General features: G+C 38.1%; 1 protein-coding gene across 2 annotated transcripts in view; it reads right to left on the bottom strand.

Moving 5' to 3' along the window:
- P4HA1 (prolyl 4-hydroxylase subunit alpha 1) overlaps positions 1-24,282 on the bottom strand; it is an 88,796-nt gene that overhangs the window by 21,041 nt on the left and 43,473 nt on the right. The window contains exons 8-10 of one of the 2 annotated variants that reach the window (XM_050803625.1): positions 23,373-23,549; positions 21,411-21,481; positions 322-421 (exon numbers count right to left, since the gene is read on the bottom strand). In XM_050803625.1, coding sequence (XP_050659582.1) covers positions 322-421; positions 21,411-21,481; positions 23,373-23,549 — 348 coding nt within the window. Of the gene's footprint in view, positions 1-321; positions 422-20,325; positions 20,397-21,410; positions 21,482-23,372; positions 23,550-24,282 lie in introns of both variants that reach the window. The other variant, XM_050803623.1, reaches the window with a different exon arrangement.

Here is a 24,282-nt window from a genome sequence, read left to right as displayed (position 1 = left end):
CTTGACAGGCAAACTGAGGTCTGGGGGATAGAAAAAAAAATTACAGTGTACTTAATATTAGTGATATGTATTTTTCATTTCCCTAGACATCTATACTCAACAGGGAGAGTTTTCATGTTTTAATAAGAAATTTAAAAGTCACAGAACAATCATAATTTTTCCCATTATTAAAATCACTTTGCATGGTTGCAGCTTGCAGGTCACTTTTTAAGGTCCCAAACTATCATGCAAATTGAGGACTACCTGTTCAGTGTAAAGGAAATCTCCTCTGAAGCATCTCTTGAAGAGTAAAAATGACTTAAGGATAATGTGATTACCTACCTGTAATTCCTCTGCTGTGGAAACATCTAGTCCTGTTAGATCCTGTATTCTCATATTAATTCGAGACACCACAGGGTTTTCATAGCCAGAGAGCCAGGCACTAAGAATAAGAAGAATATTAGTTTTATTGATAATGTTTCATTACATGGAGACTAATAGCTGTTATTTTGAAAGCCATAATATTTAATAAATAGGACAATAAACCTTTACTGACGGCATTTAGTTCATTTTCTTGCTTACTATCATCTTTATGAATGGATAATGTAATTTTTTTTTAATGTCACATTCTACTGTTAGAGGTTGGGAAGGAAAAAACTAATTAAATTTATTATAACACTTCTATGAAAACAGTTGGATTAATGTAAGGAGGCTACATTGAAAGCCACCTACATTGAGAACTTCAAAAAATTCTTCAAAAAACCATACCAAACAAAACAATGTTCCTTCCAGGTAAGGTACAGGAACTGACTATGGTGGAAGTCATGGGGTCTTTAGCTTGATCTACATAATGCTAATATTTTGTAAGAAAAAAATTCTGCTTACTGCCTAAATTTTGAAAAGGTACCCAAACACACCTACTGAAGGATGGACAATTACAGCCGTTGGTAAGGATGTGAAGAAACTGGAACCCTCATACATTGCTGATGGGAATGTAAAAGGTGCAGCCACTTTGGAAAACAGTTTGGTACTTGCTCAAAATGCTAAACACAGCTACCAAATGACCCAGCAATTTACTTCTAGGTATATATCCAAGAGAAATTAAATCTTATGTCCATACAATAACTTGTACAGAATTTTTTATGGCATCATTACATATAATAGCCAAAAAGTAGAAATAACCCAAATATCAATTTATCAATGGACACATAAAATATGGTATATCTATAAACTGGAATATTATTGTGTCACAAAAAGGAATAAAGGTACTGGTGAGGCACAGTGGCTCATGCCTGTAATCCCAGCACTTTGGGAGGCTGAGGTGGAAAGGTCACTTGAGGCCAGGAGTTTGAGACCAGCCTGGGCAACACAGTGAGACCTCAACTCTACAAAACATTTTAAAAATTAGCTGGGCATGGTGGTATGCACCTGTAGTTCCAGCTACTCTGGCAGCTGAGGCAAGAGAGCCGCTTGAGCACAGAAGTTTGAGGCTGCAGTGAATTATGATCACACCTCTGCACTCCAACCTGGGCAACACAGTGAGACCCTGTCTCTACATACCTGGATGGAACATCATATTAGGTCAAGCCAGATAAAAAGGCCACATGTTATATAATGCCACTTCTATGAAATATACAGAAGAGGCAAATCCATAGATAATAGAAAATAGATTACTGGTTGCCAGGGGATGGGGCTGGGGGGAATGGGAAATGACTCCTAATGGGTACAGGGATTTTTGACCAAAATGTTCTGGAATTAGACATTGGTTATAGTTGCACAAGGCTAAAAACCACTGAAATGCATACTTTAAAAGCGTGGATTTTATGATCTGGGAACTACATCTCAATTTTAAATGGTACCTCCAAATTCAACTATATCCCTTTTTCACATATGCTTTTAACCAGTCAATCAGTCCTTCGCTTTCTTCACTTCTCCTCTCACTGAGCTTTGATTCCATAGCTCATCATTTATAACAACATTCTTTCTAAATGCCTAAACTCAACTGTCTGGCAAAAACAATCCTGGATAAATCTCTTTTCTCCAAGCTTATATCTGTGTCACCAAACCCTACTGGAGAAAGTCATGAAATAGGGCAGATATGTCCCACTAAAAATTCACGAATACCACCTTCAAATGGGCTCTTCACTTTTACTTCCTCTTCCACTCTGTACCCTAACTCACTTCAGCCTCTCCCGTCACTCAGTAGATAATGTATCTCCTACTTCAGAGGAAATAAACACCTTTACAATTAAAAATTATTTCTCCAACTCTGTATATCCCTCCAGTTACCAATCTTTCTTTTCCCTCTTCAAGCTAACTTTGTCAGATTCCTAATCTCTGAACTCACTGTACTCTAGAGCTTTAGTCACTTATATCACTCCCTCAAAATTGCTCTTGCTAATGTTACCCATAGCCCTATTGTGCTTCTCAATCTAATGACATTTTTTCAATTCTCATTGTATTTGTTCCTTTGGTAACATTTGTGACAACACTCATCCTTTTGGAAACTCTCTCAAACACTCATTCTCCAGGCATTCCTCCAGTGTCTCAGGCTGGTTTGTCTTGGTCTCCTAATTTACAGCCTCCAGCACTATATTCTGCCTCCCTGTCAGGACCGCAGCAACATTTCCTCAAGAATGTATTTCCTCTAGCCCTAAGGCTAGCGAGTATGCTCTTCTCTCTGCCCAGAATATTCTTTTTCATTTTTGCAAAATTAAGACTTTGGATATCACCTTAGTTACCACTTGTTTAGAGGAGCTTTCCTTTACTTCTCCCCCACTGCCAGACGAAGCCAAAGCTTCCAGAGGCAGACAAAGGAAGCGAGCAAGCGTGAGAGGGCAAGCAAAAGACAGTGTGTGCGCGTTTCTTTAACAGGAGGAAGACGTGGAGAAGAAAGAAGTTTTTACTAATCCAACATGAAACTAACACGACAAACAGGGTGGATTCTTAGATGAATCTAAGGTTTATCCCATATTACTAAAATTACTTGCTTGGTGATCTCTTGCAAATTTTTTGGGACTGGCTGAGTATTACAGAATTCCTCAGTGTAGCAAAAATGGGACGAATCAGTGTTACTGTTGTAAAGAATACAGCGGCTTAAGTATATTAAGAATTTTTTTCTTCTAATTCTGCCCCAAGTTCCTGGTAGCACTAATCTGGTGTATGTCAATGTACCTGTCTTTCCTGCCTGGCACTATTTGATGGATGTCTGAACTTTATAAGGAACCAACCAACTACTGACTTGATTTTTACAGGTAATTGCAATGCTAAATTGGCAAGTATTCTAATAAAGCTTCGAACTAAATGCCTCATGAACAAACTGTTCCTATTCCGTCCTAGAACCTATCACCCACAGAGAACCTGTCTTCTGATATCTTCAACTTCCCTCCCTGCTACCAACAACTTTTAAATATCTAGTCTTACCATTTCCTCTTGTACTTTGGTGGAATCATCGTCCTTCAGCCTTATAGAGGCAGACTTTCTATCTAGGCTTTTGATACTATCCTTTCTAACTCTAGATGCCTTACTCCAGCAGTTATTGCCTCCCTTTTATCTTTAATCTCCTCCTTGTCAATGCTTGCTTATTGAAGTCTCCTGCTACCAAAAAAAAATACCTTCACTTTAGCCATTCTAGCAAATTACCACTCCGGTCTTTCACTTTACTCCTTTAAAACTGCAAAAGCAAGAAATGCTTATTACATTCCACAAATGGTCATGGGACACTGGTTATCTACACGCAAAGAAAGAAGCTGGACTTCTGCTTCACATTATATTAAAAAGAATTACTCAAGATGGATCAAAGACCTAAATGTAAAAGCTAAAATTATAAAAACTGTGGGAAGAAAACACAGGAGCAATCTTTGTGACGTTGGACTAAGCAATGGTTTAGCTATGACATCAAAAGTACAGGCAACAAAAGGAATAAACAGGACATTATCCAAATAAAAACCTTTTGTGCTTCAAAGAATAACATCAGGAAAGTTAAACAGGATGGGCATGGTGGCTCAAATCTGTAATCCCAGCACTTTGGAAAGCCAAGGCAGGAAAATCGCTTGAGTTCAAGACCAGTCTGGGCAATCTAGCAAGACCCTGTCTCCACAAACAAAGTTTAAAAATTAGCCAGGCATGGTAGTGTGTGCCTGTAGTCCTAGCTACTCATGATGCTGAAGCAGAAGGATTACTTAAGCCCAGGAGTTCAAGGATGCAGGGAGCACAATCACACCACTGCACTCCAGCCTGGGCCCCAGAATGAGAACCTGTCTCTAAAAAAATAAAAATAAAAGTTTGTGGTAAAATATATGTAACATAAAATTAGCCATTTAGACTATTTTTTAAATTATGTTAAATATATATAATAGAAATTTTACCATTTTAATTATTTTAAGTGTACAATTCACTGGTGTTAAGTACATTTACAATACCTTGCAACCATCAGCACTATCCATTTTCAGAACTTTTTCATCAAAACCAAATAGAAAACTGTACCCATTGAATAACAACTCCCATCTCTCCCTCCCCAAAACCCCTGGTAACCCTCTATTCTACGTTCCGTCTGTATGGATTTGCCTATTCTAGGTATCTCCTATAATAAGAATCATATAATGTTTGTCAATTCTAGCTTATTTCACTTAACATGTGCTTTCTTTTTTTTCTTTTTTCTTTTTTGGAGACAGGGTCTCACTCCAGTTGCCCAGGCTGGAGTGCAGTGATGCAATCTTGGCTCACTGCAGCCTCAACCTTCCAGGCTCAGATGACTCTTCCACCTCAGCCTCCCAAGTAGCTGGGACTATAGGCGTGCACCACCAAAATTTTTTGTATTTTTAGTAGAGACAGGGTTTCATCATGGTGTCCAGGCTGGTGTCAAACTCCTGGACTAAGGCAATCTGCTTGCCTCAGCCTCCCAAAGTGCTGAGATTACAGGTGTGAGCCACCACACCCAGCCAACATGATTTTTTCAAGGTTCATCCATGTTATAAGCAGGGTATCAGAATTTCGTTTCCTTTTTTAAGGCTGAATAATATTCTGCTATCTATATATACCACATGTTTATCCATTCATTTGTTGAAGACATTTGGGTTGCTTCTAACTTTGGGCTATAGTGAATAAATGCTGTTATGAAGATTGGTGTGTATCTGACTCTTTGCTTTAAATTCTTCTGGGTATGTACCTAGAAATAGAATTGCTGGATCACGTGGTAACCCTAAACTTTTTGAGGAGCTGGCAGACTATATTCCACAGCAGTGACACCACTTTATATTCCCATTCCTCACTGCCTTTTAAACTACTGCTTTTAGGAAAAAAAAAAAAAAAAAAAATCTAATAACCTCCCAGCACTTTGGGAAGCCAAGGCAGGAGGATCGCTTGAGAACAGGAATTCAAGACCAGTCTGGGAAACATAGTGAGACCCTGTCTTTACAAAAAAATAAAAATAAAAAATGAACAAAGTGTGGTGGCACATGCCTATAGTTTCAGCTACTTAAAGGCTGAGGCAGGAAGATTGCTTGAGCCCAGGAGTTCGAGGTTGCTATGCCCATACCACTACACTCCAGCCTTGGCAACAGAATGAGACCTCATCTCTTAAAAAAACAATGGAACAACAACACAAACCTTTAATTCCAGGAGTGGCCATGAAAGTCTACCAATTAAGTACTGGTTAAATAATAGGTTATTTCTAATTTTTCTCTATTATAAACAATATTGTAACAAAAATGCTGTGTCTGTATCTTTGCACACTTGTGGGAGTATCTCTGTAGGATAAATTCCTAGATGTGGAATTGCTAAATGACTTTTACATTTTGATAAATGTCAAACTTCCCTCCAAAACAGTTGCAATGATTTACACCTACCCATTTCATAAAACCCTTGCCAGTTTCAATCCTTGTATTCTTTGACAATCTTAGCAAGGCAAAAATATTTTAATGGTTTAAATTTTTTAAGTTTTTATTTGCACTTCTTGTTATATCATAACATATCTCGGCCAGGCGCAGTGGCTCACGCCTGTAATCCCAGCACTTTGGGAGGCTGAGGCGGGTGGATCTCTTGAGGTCAGGAGTTCGAGACCAGCCTGACCAATATGGTGAAATCCCATCTCTACTAAAAATACAATATTAGCTAGGTGTGATGGTGCACGCCTGTAACCACAACTACTTGGGAGCCTGAGGCAGGTGAATTGCTTGAACCCGGAGGCGGAGGTTGCAGTGAGCCGAGAGCACGCCACTGCACTTGAGTCTGGGCAACAAGAGCAAAACTCCATCTCAAAAAAAAAAAAAAAAAAAAAAAAAAACACCTCAATGAAGGGTTTGAGTCTTAGCAGTTAAAGCCAATGTTGATTGTAGGTTAAAAAACAAAAAACTGTCAACCTGTCATCTTAATTGTAGTTCTGTTGTAATCACTACAGAGGAAAATGAATTCTTGATGCATGGGAAGTTATTTAATTTGGCTTTCATGTAAAATCCCCTCCAAAACATAGTAACACTCCCTTTTTTTTGAGATGGGGTCTGGTTCTGTCACCCAGGCTAAAGAGCAGTGACCCTATCTTGGCTCACCTTCCACCTCCAGGGCTCAAGCAATCCTCCCACCTCAGGCCTCCCGAGTAACTGGAACCACAGGCATGCACCACCATGCCCGGCTAATTTTTGTATTTTTTGTAGAGATGAGGTTTCACCATATTGCCCAGGCTGGTCTCAAACTCCTGAGCTCAAGCAATCTACCTGCCTTGACCTCCCAAAGTACTAGAATTACAGGTGTGAGCCATCACACCTTGCCCAAAATATATTAAGACTTTCCTTAGTTTAAGAACTATCTTCGGCCGGGCACGGTGGCTCAAGCCTGTAATTCCAGCACTTTGGGAGGCCGAGACGGGCGGATCACGAGGTCAGGAGATCGAGACCATCCTGGCTAACACGGTGAAACCCCGTCTCTACTAAAAAAAGTACAAAAAAACTAGCCGGGCGAGGTGGCAGGCGCCTGTAGTCCCAGCTACTCGGGAGGCTGAAGCAGGAGAATGGTGTGAACCCGGGAGGCGGAGCTTGCAGTGAGCTGAGATCCGGCCACTGCACTCCAGCCTGGGCGACAGAGCGAGACTCCGTCTCAAAAAAAAAAAGAAGAAAAAAAAAAAAGAACTATCTTCAAGTTATTCATCTGGATCCCATCCTTAACAAACCATTACTGCTAATCTGTCTTCATTATTATAGACATATCAGGTTATCTAAAAACTCAGCTCTGAATTTACATTGTAACATTACTAAAAATTCAGTGGAGATCATTATACTGTAATGTATTTTAACTGTCCATTCTTCTAGGACCTGGAAGTCTTACTCCTGTGTTAGATTAAATCTTAAGAAATCCAGAGGTTTTTCTTTCTAGTACTCAGTGCTTTAAAACCATTTGAAGATCATTTATCTTTCATATAACTGTAATTGAAAATGTCAACTAATTATACAGTGTTTTTCCCCATAAAACACAATTTAGTGCCAGGAGAAAAAAGAACTATTTCTTCAGATAACTTTATATGTGTCCTTTTTTTTCCATTAAAAATGAGATAGCCCAAAGTATCTTCCTTTTGGCTTTAATGACAGGACCTGAGGCCAAAGCTGCACGTTCAATTAGAGTAACATTTCTATGCTTTTTTCCTTTCTATTGAGTTTCTGCTGTAAAAAAAAAAAAAAAAAACTTTATGCTTTTGTAAAATATCACTAGAATGCACACAGTAAGGGAGCAACATTCTTACACAGCAAGACTACACTTCTAATATGTGAGTAAGGAAGGCACACTGAAGTAGACAAGACCGTTTTGGAGGTTTTGGAGATTGTTACAAAACCTCCAAAGAAAAATGTCAGTAATATAATTTGAACATGATCACTACCCTTCTTCTTCTAACCCGACACATCCATAAAAATATTCTATGATTAGCTAATCTAAAACCACTATATTTTATTTTTTTTACAAAGGCAAAAGATAAGTCACACCCTAAAATGCCAGTAACAGAGTACAAAATTTCCAATAATTCTTCTCTAGGTGCTTGGTTAACAAAGGCTAATAATCTAGACTGGGAATTCATCCAGTCCCTTTGCTTCTTAGTGGGAAAATTATACAATAACACTGTACATCCACCCATTTCAGTTATCTCAGTCTGAGTACCACAGTTCAACCCATTAGAGGGCAGTGTTGTTAAAAGTTATGCCGTTAAAAAAAAAAAAGCTGAATAACTCAAAACTTTTTGTATTTGTTTATATATATAATACTCTAACACTACTTTGCTCCTTAGTAACGAGGTAAACAAAATCATAAGCCAAAATATCATATTTATGATATATTTAAGGCCAGGCATGGTGGCTCATGCCTGTAATCCTAGCACTTTGGGAGGCCAAGGTGAGAGGATCACTTGAGCCCAGCCAGGAATTCAAAACCAGCCTGGGCAACAAAGCAAAACCACATCTCTACAAAAATACAAAAATTAGCTGGACATGGTGGTGTGCACCTGTAGCCCCAGCTACTCAGGAGGCTGAGGTGGGAGGATTGCTTGAGCCCAGGAGGTGGCGGCTGTAGTGAGCCATGATTGTGCCACTGCACTCCAGCCTAGGTGACAGAGTGAGACCCTGTCTCCGAAAGAAAATAAAGTAAAATTATTTTTTATGTTACATTTATGATATCATAAATACCATATTGTAGGAAATAATTACTTCAGAGAAAAAAAAATGAAAATCACTTCCCCACCAGAATCAAAAAAGTTTTTCTACCACTCTAAATAGATTATTGTTTATTTGCATAGGTTGTTATTTATATTACTTTAACTAGACTTTATGAGTTCACTTAACTATCTTTTCAGGGCACAAAACTGAATGTTTACATTTCAAAAACTTCAAATTCCATTTCTCTGCTCTAGTCAAAATTATTAGCTTTTCCATTTACAAGCTGTAGTAAATTCTTAGAGTTTTTGTTTTTTAATACCGGAAAAGACAGAGATGACTTGCCAAAAGTTAACAGATGGTCAGTAACATAAGTAAAGCCTTTTTTGGCTGGATACAATGACTCGCGCCTGTAATACCAATACTCTGGGAGGCTGATGTGGGAGGATCACTTGAGCCCAGGAGTTTGAGAACAGCCTAGGCAATATAGTGAAACCCTGTCTCTACAAAAAAAATTTAAAAATTATCCAAGCATGGTAGTGTGCACCTGTATTCCCAGCTACTCAGGAGGCTGAGGTGGGAAGATCACTTCTGCCCAGGAGTTGGAGGGAGCAGTGAGCTATGATCATGCCACTGGACTTAGGCCCAGATGACAGAGCGAGACCCTGCCTCTATTTAAAAAAAAAAAAAAAAAAAAAAAAAAAAGCGTTTTGTTTTATGGGGTTTTTTGTTTGTGTTTTGAGATGGAGTCTCGCTCTGTTGCCCCGGCTGGCGTGCAGTGGCACAATCTCAGCTCACTGCAAGCTCCACCTCCTGGGTTCATGCCGTACTCCTGCTTCAGCCTCCCGAGTAGCTGGGACCACAGGCACCCACCACCACACCTGGCTAATTTTTTGTATTTTTAGTAGAGACGGGGTTTCACTGTGTTAGCCAGAATGGTCTCGATCTCCTGACCTCGTGATCTGCCCACCTCGGCCTCCCAAAGTGCTGGGATTACAGGCGTGAGCCACCGTGCCTGGCCTGTTTTATGTTTTTTAAATAGCAAAGGAGTTCCAAAAATATCTTGCCAAAAAAATTCTATTTGCTAAAATGCTGGAACAAATTATTACTTCCACTGAAGGTGATGTCATCGCTTAGACAGTTCTCTAAATACAGATATTTGAAATTCCTTTCTAAATCATTCAAAATACAGATGTTCCCAGGCTACAAGGGATTAAACTGACTGACATCAGAACACAAATTTTCTTCCATTTGGCAACTGAGATACCTTTTTTCCTTTTTTTGAGACAGAGTTTTGCTCTGTCATCCAAGCTGGAGTGCAGTGGTGCAATCTCAGCTCACTGCAATCTCTGCTTCCCAGGCTCCAGTGATCTTCCCCATCTAAGCCTCCTAGGTAGCTGGGACTACAGACATGCAGCACCACTCTCGGCTAATTTTTTTCTTTTTAATTTTTTGTAAATAAAGACAAGGTCTAGCTATACTGTTCAGACTGGTCTCAAGCTCCTGGGCTCAAACCATCCTCTCACCTCAGCCTCCCAAAGTGCTGATATTACAGGCATGAGCCACCATGCCTGGCCTTCTAATGCTAGTAGCTAAATACCTTCTGCTGTGATTTATAATATGTAAGAATGGTTGTACCTTTCTCAAAAATTCAATAAAACTGCTTGAGCCACAAAACTAGAATATTTAAAAAATAGGTTTGAAATGTTTAGAAATATTTATTTATTTATTTTTTTAAAGTGTATAGATCACTTTCCTACAGTGATTTACTTTGACTTATTGGCAACAGTCCATTGACTGTGGGCTGGATATTTCTTCAAAAGGGCCATTGTATATATAGAAAATTTCCAAAAAACAGTCTCCCAAAACATTGAATTCATGAAATTTTTTTTTTTTTTTGAGAGGGAGTCTCACTCTGTCGCCAGGCTGGAGTGCAGTGGCACGATCTTGGCTTACTGCAATCTCTTCTCCCGGGTTCAAGCCATTCTCCTGCCTCAGCCTCTTGAGTAGCTGGGATTACAGGTGCACCACCACACCCAGCAAATTTTTGTATTTTTAGTAGAGATGGGGTTTTACCATGTTTGCCAGGATGGTCTTGATCTCCTGACCTCGTGATCCACCTACCTTGGCCTCCCAAAGTGCTGGGATTACAGGTATGAGCCACCACTCCCAGCTGTAATTTTGTTTTATATGCTTCCTAGAAGCATGCAAATCTAGAGAATTTAGCTATTTACAAACTTTATGACAAAAACTGTGTAAAACCATGCAATAATCTGATAAAATCTGTAACCATTTATTTTTTATTTTTTTAAAGGGATTTTTGTAGATATGAATTAGGTTCTGTAACAGAATGGCAAATTAGCTTAATGTAAAAATCGGGTTAATTACAATGTTCAGAAGCACTGTAAGTCACATATCAAAACATGTCTATGCAAATTAGTTTCTGCAAATCCTTACTATTAGTGTTCCTTAAGGATAATTGCTCCTGTGATTAAAATGAAAGCATATTATGGCAAATTTAAATTTTCTTCATGTCTTCTAATGGGGTTCAGGACACTCTACCCTAAAATACGGCACTGTATCATTTGAGCAGAAGCAGAAGGTCTCTGTGACCTTCTCCTATTCTTTTCCCTTTAAGCAGACCACAAAAGAATTCTCTGGGCTGGGCGCCTGTAATCCCATCACTTTGGGAGGCTGAGGTGGGTGGATCACAAGGTCAGGAGATCGAGACCATCCTGGCTAACATGGTGAAACCCATCTCTACTAAAAATACAAAAAATTAGCCAGGCAGCGGCGGGCGCCTGTAGTCCCAGCTACTCGGGAGGCTGAGGCAGGAGAATGGCGTGAACCCGAGAGGTGGAGCTTGCAGTGAGCCAAGATGGCGCCACTGCACTCCAGCCTGGGAGACAGAGTGAGACTCCGTCTCAAAAAAAAAAAAAAAAAGAATTATCTGACTTTCCTCTCGAGCAATATAAGACTTTCAATCCAGCCGGGCGCGGTGGCTCACGCCTGTAATCCCAGCACTTTGGGAGGCCGAGGCGGGCGGATCATAAGGTCAGGAGATCAAGACCACGGTGAAACCCCGTCTCTACTAAAAATACAAAAAATTAGCCGGGCGCGATTGTGGGCGCCTGTAGTCCCAGCTACTCGGGAGGCTGAGGCAGGAGAATGGCGTGAACCCGGGAGGCGGAGCTTGCAGTGAGCCGAGATCGCGCCACTGCACTCCAGCCTGGGCAACAGAGCGAGACTCCGTCTCAAAAAAAAAAAAAAAAAAAAAAAAACAGACTTTCAATCCAGAAGTATCCTCTCTCCACCTGGAGTAAAGGAACATCCTTATCCTGAGACACAGAGATACCAAGAAGTATCTGAACAAACAGGCTTTGCTAATTTCCCCCTAGTTTATTACCATTAGATCATATCCTCTTTGTTCGTCATACTTCTGCATGACTATCCACTCATCAAACCTAGCATAAAAATACACAGGTTTCCTCCTCTGGGGAGAGGGCATAGCTAAACAGAAAGCAGCAGAAACCTTGGCAGAGGTAAATGCCCCTGTCTGACAGCTTTGAAGAGAGCAGTGGATCTCCCAGCACAGAGGTTGAGATCTGACAACGGACAGACTGCCTGCTCAAGTGAGTCCCTGACCCCTGAGTAGCCTGAGAGACAACCCCTACTAGGTGCAGACCGACACCTCACACCTCACACAGTGGGGTACACCCCTGAGACGAAGCTTCCAGAGCGAGAATCAGACAGCAACACTCGCTGTTCCGCAATATTCTATCTTCTGCAGCCTCCACTGCTGATACCCAGGCAAACAGGGTCTGGAGTGGACCTCAAGCAAACTCCAACAGACCTAAAGCTGAGGGTCCTGACTGTTAGAAGGAAAACTAACAAACAGAAAGGACACCCACACCAAAACCCCGTCAGTACGACACCATCATCAAAGACGAAAGGCAGATAAACCACAAAGATGGGGAAAAAGCAGTGTAGAAAAGCTGGAAATTCAAAAAATCAGAGTGCATCTCCCCCTCCAAAGGAACACAGCTCATCACCAGCAACAGAACAAAGCTGGACGGAGAATGACTTTGACAAGTCAAGAGAAGCAGGCTTCAGTCGATCAAACTTCTCAGAGCTAAAAGAGGAACTACGTAATCAGCACAAAGAAACTAAAAACCTTGAAACAAGATTTGACCAATGGCTAACTAGAATAACCAATGTAGAGAAGTCCTTAAAAGAACTGACAGAGATGAAAACCGTAACATGAGAACTACATGACAAAAGCACAAGCTTCAGTAACCGACTCGATCAACTGGAAGAAAGAGTATCAGCGACTGAAGATCAAATGAATGAAATAAAGCAAGAAGAGAAGTGTAGAGAAAAAAGAGTAAAAAGAAATGAACAAAGCCTCCAAGAAATATGGGATTATGTGAAAAGACCAAATCTACGTCTGATTGGAGTGCCTGAAAGTGACAGGGAAAATGGAACCAAGTTGGAAAACACTCTGCAGGATGTCATCCAGGAGAACTTCCCTAACCTCGTAAGGCAGGCCAACATTCAAATTCAGGAAATACAGAGACCACCACAAAGATATTCCTTGAGAAGAGCAACTCCAAGACACATAATTGTCAGATTCACCAAAGTTGAAATGAAGGAAAAACTGTTAAGGGCAGCCAGAGACAAAAGTCGGGTTACACACAAAGGGAAGCCCATCAGACTAACAGCAGATCTCTCGGCAGAAACTCTACAAGCCAGAAGAGAGTGGAAGCCAATATTCAACATTCTTAAAGAAAAGAATTTTCAACCCAGAATTTCATATCCAGCCAAACTAAGTTTCATAAGTGAAGGAGAAATAAAATCCTTTACAGACAAGCAAATGCCTAGAGATTTTGTCACCACCAGGCCTGCCCTACAAGAGATCCTGAAAGAAGCACTAAACATGGAAAGGAACAACAGGTACCAGCCATTGCAAAAACATGTCAAAATGTAAAGTCCATCGATGCTAGGAAGAAACTGCATCAACTAGCGAGCAAAATAACCAGCTAATATCATAATGACAGGATCAAGTTCACACATAACAATGTTAACCTTAAATGTAAATGGAATAAATGGTCCAATTAAAAGACACAGACTGGCAAACTGGATAGAGTCAAGACCCATCAGTTTGCTGTATTCAGGAGACCCATCTCACATGCAGAGACACAGATAGGCTCATAATGAAGGGATGGAGGAAGATCTACCAAGCAAACGGAAAAACAAAAAAAAGCAGGGGTTGCAATTCTAGTCTCTGATAAAACAGACTTTAAACCATCAAAGATCAAAAGAGACAAGGCCATTACATAATGGTAAAAGGATCAATTCAACAAGAAGATCTAACTATCCTAAATATATATGCACCCAATACAGGGGCACCCAGATTCATAAAGCAAGTCCTTAGAGACCTACAAAGAGACCTAGACTCCCACACAATAATAATGGGAGACTTTAACACCCCACTGTCAATATTAGACAGATCAACGAGACAGAAAGTTAACAAGGATATCCAGGAATTGAACTCAACTCTGCACCAAGCGGACCTAATAGACATCTACAGAACTCTCCACCCCAAATCAACAGAATATACATTCTTCTCGGCACCACATCACACTTATTCCAAAATTGACCACATAGTTGAAAGTAAAGCACTCCTCAGCAAATGTAAAAGAACAGAAATTATAACAAACTGTCTCTCAGACCACAGTGCAATCAAACTAGAACTCAGGCCTAAGAAACTCAATCAAAACCACTCAACTACATGGAAACTGAACAACCTGCTCCTGAATGACTACTGGGTACATAACAAAATGAAGGCAGAAATAAAGATGTTCTTTGAAACCAATGAGAACAAAAATACAATATACCAGAATCTCTGGGACACATTTAAAGCAGTGTGTAGAGGGAAATTTATAGCACTAAATGCCCACAAGAGAAAGCAGGAAAGATCTAAAATTGACACCCTAACATCACAATTAAAAGAACTAGAGAGGCAAGAGCAAACACATTCAAAAGCTAGCAGAAAGCAAGAAATAACAAAGATCAGAGCAGAACTGAAGGAGATAGAGACACAAAAAAAAAAAACCCTCCAAAAAATCAATGAATCCAGGAGCTGGTTTTTTGTAAAGATCAACAAAATTGATAGACTGCTAGCAAGACTAATAAAGAAGAAAAGAGAGAAGAATCAAATAGACACAATAAAAAATGATAAAGGGGATATCACCACCGACCCCACAGAAATACAAACTACCATCAGAGAATACTATAAACATCTCTACGCAAATAAACTAGAAAATCTAGAAGAAATGGATAATTTACTGGACACTTACACTCTCCCAAGACTAAACCAGGAAGAAGCTGAATCCCTGAATAGACCAATAGCAGGCTCTGAAATTCAGGCAATAATTAATAGCCTACCAACAAAAAAAAGTCCAGGAGCAGACGGATTCACAGCCGAATTCTACCAGAGGTACAAGGAGAAGTTGGTACCATTCTTTCTGAAACTATTCCAATCAATAGAAAAAGAGGGAATCCTCCCTCACTCATTTTATGAGCCAACATCATCCTGATACCAAAGCCTGGCAGAGACACAACAAAAAAAGATAATTTTAGACCAATATCCCTGATGAATATCGATGCAAAAATCCTCAATAAAATACTGGCATACCGAATCCAGCAGCACATCAAAAAGCTTATCTACCATGATCAAGTGGGCTTCATCGCTGGGATGCAAGGCTGGTTCAACACATGCAAATCAATAAACGTAATCCAGCATATAAACAGAACCAAAGACAAAAACCACATGATTATCTCAATAGATGCAGAAAAGGCCTTTGACAAAACTCAACAGCCCTTCATGCTAAAAACTCTCTAAAAATTCGGTATTGATAGAACGTATCTCAAAATAATAAGAGCTATTTATGACAAACCCACAGCCAATATCATACTGAATGGGCAAAAGCTGGAAGCATTCCCTTTGAAAACTGGCACAAGACAGGGATGCCCTCTCTCACCACTCCTATTCAACATAGTGTTGGAAGTTCTGGCCAGGGCAATCAGGCAAGAGAAAGAAATAAAGGGTATTCAATTAGGAAAAGAGGAAGTCAGATTGTCCCTGTTTGCAGATGACATGATTGTATATTTAGAATACCCCACTGTCTCAGCCCAAAATCTCCTTAAGCTGATAAGCAACTTCAGCAAAGTCTCAGGATACAAAATCAATGTGCAAAAATCACAAGCATTCTTATACACCAGTAACAGACAAACAGAGCCAAATCATGAATGAACTCCCATTCACAATAGCTTCAAAGAGAATAAAATACCTAGGAATCCAACTTACAAGGGATGTAAAGGACCTCTTCAAGAAGAACTACAAACCACTGCTCAGTGAAATAAAAGAGGACACAAACAAATGGAAGAACATTCCATGCTCATGGATAGGAAGAATCAATATTGTGAAAATGGCCATACTGCCCAAGGTAATTTATAGATTCAATGCCATCCCCATTAAGCTACCAATGACTTTCTTCATATAATTGGAAAAAACTGCTTTAAAGTTCATATGGAAGCAAAAAAGACCCTGCATTGCCAAGACAATCCTAAGCCAAAAGAACAAGGCTGGAGGCATCACACTACCTCACTTCAAACTATACTACAAGGCTACAGTAACCAAAACAGCGTAGTACTGGTACCAAAACAGAGATATAGACCAATGGAACAGAACAGAGCCCTCAGAAATAATACCACACATCTACAGCCATCTGATCTTTGACAAACCTGACAAAAACAAGAAATGGGGAAAGGATTCCCTATTTAATAAATGGTGCTGGGAAAATTGGCTAGCCATAAGTAGAAAGCTGAAACTGGATCCTTTCCTTACTCCTTATACGAAAATTAATTCGAGATGGATTAGAGACTTAAATGTTAGACCTAAAACCATAAAAACCCGAGAAGAAAACCTAGGTAATACCATTCAGGACATAGGCATGGGCAAGGACTTCATGACTAAAACACCAAAAGCAATGGCAATGAAAGTCAAAATACACAAATGGAATCTAATTAAACTAAAGAGCTTCAGCACAGCAAAAGAAACTACCATCAGCTTCTGCACAGCAAAAGAAACTACCATCAGGCAATCTACAGAATGGGAGAAAATTTTTGCAATCTACTCATCTGACAAAGGGCTAATATCCAGAACCTATAAAGAACTCAATCAAATTTACAAGAAAAAAAAAAAACCATCAAAAAGTGGGCAAAGGATATGAACAGACACTTCTCAAAAGAAGACATTCATACAGCCAACAGACACATGAAAAAATGCTCATCATCACTGGTCATCAGAGAAATGCAAATCAAAACCACAATGAGATACCATCTCACACCAGTTAGAATGGCAATCATTAAAAAATCAGGAAACAACAGGTGCTGGAGAGGATGTGGAGAAATAGAAACACTTTTACACTGTTGGTGGGACTGTAAACTAGTTCAACCATTGTGGAAAACAGTGTAGCAATTCCTCAAGGATCTAGAACTAGAAATACCATTTGACCCAGCCATCCCATTACTGGGGATATACCCAAAGGATTATAAGTCATGCTGCTATAAAGACACATGCACACGTAAGTTTATTGCAGCACTATTCACAATAGCAAAGACTTGGAATCAACCCAGATGTCCATCAGTGACAGACTAGATTAAGAAAATGTGGCACATACACACCATGGAATACTACGCAGCCATAAAAAAGGATGAGTTTGTGTCCTTTGTAGGGACATGGATGCAGCTGGAAACCATCATTCTCAGCAAACTATCACAAGAACAGAAAACCAAATACCGCACGTCCTCACTCATAGGTGGGAATTGAACAATGAGATCACTTGGACACAGGAAGGGGAATATCACACACCGGGTCCTATTGTGGGGTTGGGGGAGGGGGAAGGAATAGCATTAGGAGATATACCTAACGTAAATGACAAGTTAATGGGTGCAGCACACCAACATGGCACATGTATACATATGTAACAAACCTGCATGTTGTGCACATGTACCCTAGAACTTAAAGTATAATAATTTTTTTAAAAAGTTAGAAAAAATGAATAAGACCTACTGTTTGATAGCACAACAGGGTGACTACAGTCAATAGCAAGTTAACTCTAAAATAACTTAGAGTTTGCAACTCAATGGATAAATGCTTGAGGGGATGGATACCCCGTTCTCCATGATGTGATTTTTTCACATTGCATGCCTGTATCAAAACATTTTCTGTACCCCATAAATATATACATCTACTATGTACCCATAAAAATTAAAATTTTTAAAAAAGTTTAAAACTAAACTGTCATCTACTTGTTATTTTTCTTACAGATGTAAATTTGATTCTTGTTAGTTCAATTTGTGTTGAGCTAAAACTAGAAACTATCTTTTATTTGTAGAAATGAAAGAAAAATGAAAGTTTATATTCATCCTGGTTTTTAAAAAGTTAGAAATGTTCATTACAAATACCTCCCCAAAGTGTTCTAGAGAGGATTTAATGGGATAATCTAAAGTTTTCAACATAATTCTTGAATAATATGAGTTTCTCAATAAACGTTTAAAAAAAAAAAACAAAAACCGGTTTCCCTGTTTCTTTGGGTTCTTATTTTTTTCCTATGTCTTTTCTTTTTTTGAGACAGGGTCTTACTCTGTCACCCTGGCTGGAATGCAGTGTTGTGCTCGTGGCTCACTGTATCCTCAACCTCCTCAGGCTCAGGTGATCCTCCGCCCACCTCAGCCTCCCAAGTAACTGGGTCTACAGGTACATGCCACAACACCTGGCTAATTTTTTTGTATTTTTTGTAGAGATGGAGTTTTACCATGTTGCTCAGGCTGGGGTCTTCATTTCTAAAGGCTTCTTGTCATGTCAATTTTGTATTAAATAAATTTGTATGCTTTTCTCTTGTTAATCTGTCTTTTGATATAGGGGTCTCAGCTACGAAGCTAGTGATAGGCAAGAAAAAAACTTTTTCTCTCTTACTGGGGCAAAAGGGCAGGTGGTGTTATACAGCAGAGACAAGAAACCAAGACATATGTATAGTAATGTTTAAGGTTAATATATAAAAGGCATGTGGTTCTGCCCAAAAAAGAAAAAGGAAATGCTCAATCAATGCATTTGGTCCAGCCTCATCTTTCTGTCTTTTTGAAGACAGCAGTAATCTTCAAAATTTCTCTGAGTACCTCCTAAAATGCTTGTTAAACATCTATGTTCGCCTTTGCATAATTTTTTTAGTTGACAACTAAAATTTTTCATAATTTAGTTTCAAATGATTTAATTGTCATATTGAAAATGTCGGTAATTTCTAAAAAATGATTACTTTAAAAATGTATCCACTGCAATCTAAATACCATAATGATTTGCTATCCATCATCATCCACTTAAAATATGTGAACAAAATTTTTTTTAAATACTTGGACATTTTACATCTTTTTTTTCCTTGATGTACATTTTCATTCCATTCTTATCCTAGAACAGTGATTCTCAACAGGGGTGGAGTCACTAGAGGTAGTGGGAGGTATTTTACCTATCAGGGGACATTTGACAATGTCTGGAGACATTTTTGATTGTCACAAATTAAGGAAGGGTGCTACAGGCATCTAGTGAACCACAGATGCTATTAAACATCCTACAAAGCTGAAGATAGCCCCCAACAACAAGAATTATCTGACTCAAAATGTCAATAGTACTATTGAAAAGGTTAAACCTTGTCCTACAGTGACACATTTTTATGCCTGAAAATCTTTTATCACATTATACTTCTCTATATTAAAAATATTTATACAATTAACAAAGATATGAATTTCCTAAAACAAAAAGCCTGTGTTAAAGTCCTATAACAAGGCTGTGTTAAAGATAGCATCTTCTGGATTGTTACTATAATTATTATTCACATATGTTAATCTAAATAACATGACTAAACAATCAATATCAAATATACATAAGTGAAAATATATTAAGATGTTCCTAATGCGATGGATGGGGTTTATGTTTGTTATATTTCATTAGTTATTGTGTCTGTGGATAAATACTCTAATTGTTAGAATAAAAATTCAGCACAAAGATATTTCTATTTTCATGAGAGCCGAGAAACCTTCACATGTAGATGGAAAAGGAGTTCTATTGTAATAATGTCACTCAATTCTGTGAGCTCTAAGTTACACAGTGAGCTCTTTTTAAAAAATTATTTTAGTGATCAATCAACTAACAACCCAATAAGATTCTCTTTAAACATTGTTAAAAGCAAGGAACTTGCAAAGGCTTTGTTATATAGTCATTCAAGGCACTTACTTACACAATACCTGCAGCTACTGGGTGACCCTGAGATTTTTAAACCCCTGCTTTACTACAGAGTCCAAAAGAGGCCTTGTTTAATGAAGGGAATTTGGGAACTTCTCTTAGTTCAATATGAGAACACATTTCATTTATCAAAGTTTGAGGAGCCTCAACATTTTGTAAGTTAATGTTACTTTGGAAAACCTCTATTAACTGCCCATAACCATGTTTATTAGTCCATCATGAAAACTCCAGCACAGATATTATCAAGTATCTATGCTTAATCGCCTACGTTAGAAACGATATCATGGGTTTTCAGAAAATTAGATTCCCAAGAAAGAAATGGTCCAAATATGACTGAAGTTCTCTCCATTACTCCCTTACCTCTTAGACACTCTGTACTGTGCTGTGGTCAATTTTCCAGTCTCAGGGTCATGTACTGTAGCTCGGCTCAGCTACAAAAAAAGAGAAAGGACAAGGACTTACTCCAGTAGCAGGCAATTTTGGGCTTTTTGTTTGTTTTGTTTTGCCAAGCCACAGGTGATTGGAAGGGTTCAGATTGGTCTGGATGCTGGGTAATGGTCTCAAATCCACAAAAACATTTAGAAAGGTGGCAGTAAGAACAGCCACTTCCAAATCAAGAGAAAATGAGTTGACAGATTTTTGTTGTAGATTTATTGTCCTTTCACTTTTTTTTTTTTTTTAAATCATTTGAAGCTGTATGTAAATGATTTATAGCACTGGGTTTCACAGAAACTTTCTCAGATCTAGAAGTTATTTAAATATTTTGAAAAAAAAATAGTAGACTCCTTAAATTCATTTTTTAAAACTCTCACTGAGATAAAACTGTTTTCAAATCTCTCTGGCAAAGTAAAAGGCAACTAAGTTTACAACTAATTTCTGGAAGACTGAGCTCAGAAGCGTAATTCTGTTTTTCCTACTGCCAACTTTTGAGTCAGCGGATTTTTTTAAATAAAAAACTCCAATGGGAGGAATACAGATTACTACATAATGACAATGGTATTTTACAAGATGTATGAACAAATGCCAACACAATCACCATGAAGGAGGATGTGAATCACTGCAGTATTTATGAATGAGAGAAAACTGCATAGGTGAAGACTACCACTCCCAGATTCAGGAGGCTGCTGCTTTATTTCCCCTTTTGGCAACAAAAGGGAAAAAGAAAACAAGTATCAGGCCACTTCCTGGATATTTGACACCTGATCTGAAGAAAGATAAAAAGCATATTAATTCCCGAAAAATAACATACCAATTAAAGATTAAAAACAGAACTTCTAGTGAAGGAGAAAGACCTGTGAAACACAAAGCAGTTTACCCATGCGTATCCTGTGGTGGTAACTTGAGCTGGTGACTGAAAATGACCTACTTCCCTTAAATGAATAATTCCTGTAGGATGTACAAAACACTCATTAGAGGGCAAAATATGCAGCATACACATCTCTTACCTTTTGCTAATTCTGTAATGTACCGTCTCCAAGTCTCCTGTTATTGGGTTTGAAATGGTGGCTCGCCTCAGCTGTGAAGCCAACCATCAAAATAGTTGCATTACAAGACAAAAAACTGAATCACATTTACCCAACCAGTCAGAATTCTGGGGTTTTTACAAAGGAGGCTAAAAAGAGAAAATAACTCCATACACTTCCAGTCACCTTGTGCTGAGCCTTGAAAGACGGTTAGTTTTTTAGGTTTTGGGTTTTTTTTCCTCAATTTTTTGTATGTTTTGCATAGATGGAGGACATACAAACAAAAGAGATTGGAAATTAAATTTCTTTCAGTGGTGAAAGGACATGACAGTGAGAAAAAGAGACATTTCTGAAATTTGAAGTCTAAATTACAGTTAAAAGAATGACCATCTGGGGGTGGGGAGAGAAGGGGAAAAAAAAGAAGAATGGCTATTTGCAATTAATGATCCATTCCAAAATCTCTGACTTTAATTTTTTTTAGTGATGAAACTGTTTGCAAAGGTTAATGTTTTAAATTCATTTTAAGGTCAATCTTTTGTCCCTTCCAGATATGCACTTATTAACATATATAGTGAAATAATCTTGGACTGAGAAAAAAGGCAGAGGAAAAGAACTCATAAATGTTAAAAACAGTAAGAGGAGACAGCCTAGATAATAATTTCAATTTTTTTTTAATGGAAGGATGATTCTGAGGTTGTAAGAGCATGAAATTTTATTGCCATTAAATTTATTGACCAAAAACAATCCAAATTGAGGAATCTCCAGAATATAACTTGATCTCCAAGCTGAAATGAATTAATTACCTTGGATGGCATCAATAATACATATTAATGTTAGACCAATGTTTTGCATTTATAATGTAATCTTTGGCCAAAAAAAAAAAAAAAGAAAAACCACCAATTTGGAGAAGGAGTAAAACTCTAAAAGAAATTCTAAGTTCATTTTGTAGTATAGATATCCCAGATAATTCAAACCTTTGATATAATAAGGGTTAACAAACTATGGCCACAGACCAAATTCAGCCTGCTGCCTGTCACTGGAAATATAATTTTACTGTAATATAGCCACACTCTTTCATTTACATATTTTCTTTGGCTGCTTTTGCACTATAATGGCAGAACTAAATAGTCACAACAGAGATCACATGGCCTCCAAAGCCTAAAAAATATCTAACATTGACCTTTATGGAAAAAATCTGCCAACTCCTTTGTAGCAAGAGAGCAAGGCATGCCTAGAATTTATTCAACAATCTCTTTATGAAAGTGATGGCAGCTTGTACTTTACTATCAAGAAGACCAAATATGTTTTAAGAACAAGCTGATGGGGGAAAAGGCAAGAGCATAAAGGGTAGTCTTTTCCACATTCTCACTAAAGAAGAGTTTTCATGCTAAACACTAAGCTTACAGATTGGGTTTACATTAGATTCTTTTTCTTTTAAGATAAATTATGTGGGTTAAAGTCAGAAAACTATCACCATTTCAAATTAACATAATGCTTGTGCCCAATTATATCCTGTTATAATAGTAATAATGGTGCCTAAAAGGGAATAAAAATACTTCCACGGTATTCTTTCAATAAAAATATAGAAGTTATGAAGAAGCTGGGCTTTAAGTAGCCTCTGAGATTAGAACTCCAAAATATATAAAAAAGTTTATCAGGAAGACAGTGAAACACAAATTTGTTAATGGTGAATAAAAATCTCATCAATAATTTTCATAATTCAGTGCTTAAAAACCAGCTGAAGGGTACATTACTTGTGTTTATAACAAATGGAAAAACTGGCATAAACAGAGCATCATTAGTAACTCCATTATGCTGAGGCAACAATATCTTTACAAAATCTGTGGCGTTATTAGTATATCAATTATCCTATTTTCTTACAAAGAAAAATTGATACAAAGGTACAGTATATTGAGGAAAAATTTAAAAAAAAACATTATTTACCCTTGGTTTTGCTAGGTCTTTGACGATTTCAATTTCTGCATCAGAAATAATATCATGGAAGCGAATAATACGAGGCTTGTCCCATTCATCCTCCTGTTTAGCTGGAGCTAGAATAAATTTAGGATTCCGGTTTCCATCATGGTAGCGGCAAAAGAGTTTTTTCTGTCTCCGAGGGGTCTAAAGTTAAGAATATGATGAATATATTAGAATAATAATACTTTTAATATCTATTCCTATGCAGATAAGAGACAATAATCATGCTTGCATATACAGAGTATCTTTGGAAAAATATACAAGAAGCAGTACTCTGCAAATATTTTGCCTCAAACAGGATGTTCAGAATTTTAAATACAGTATTAATGATGATTTTCTGGGTGAGAGAGGCAAAGTCTTAAATAAGTTCAAATGTTTAAATATGAAAAAAATAATGCCATGTTTATGAAAATATTAAATGCCCGGCATTGCTCTAAATGGCACAAAGTAACTGGCAAGCACCCAGAGACAAAAAGTTTCTAGAAGAAAAAAAAAACTAGGTTTTCCTAAATACTTCACAGTTAAATGCTTGTGGCAAAAAAAAAAAAAGGAAAATTTTAAGTGCAAAATCAAAAATTGACAGCTCTGAAAAAGAAAAAGTTATTAAACAAAGATCCCAGATGCTTTTATTAGGCAGTATAAAAATAGAGCAGTCAACAAAACAAATTCCCTTCAATCATCTATGTATTATATTAATAAGTTATTTTGTTGCCTACTTCTCTTAATTAAACAAGTATGTCAGGCCTGGCATGGTGGCTCATGCCTATAACCCCAGTACTTTGGGAAGCTGAGGTAGGAGGATCACTTGAGCCCAATGAGACCAAGACCAGCCTAGGTCACACAGCGAAATCTCATCTCTACAAAAAATTTAAAAAAT

The sequence above is a fragment of the Macaca thibetana genome, chromosome 9 (genome assembly GCF_024542745.1).
Source record: "Macaca thibetana thibetana isolate TM-01 chromosome 9, ASM2454274v1, whole genome shotgun sequence".
Taxonomy (NCBI): Eukaryota; Metazoa; Chordata; class Mammalia; order Primates; family Cercopithecidae; genus Macaca; species Macaca thibetana.
Note: the sequence above shows the minus strand (reverse complement) of the source record. Positions and strands in the feature narration are given on the sequence as shown.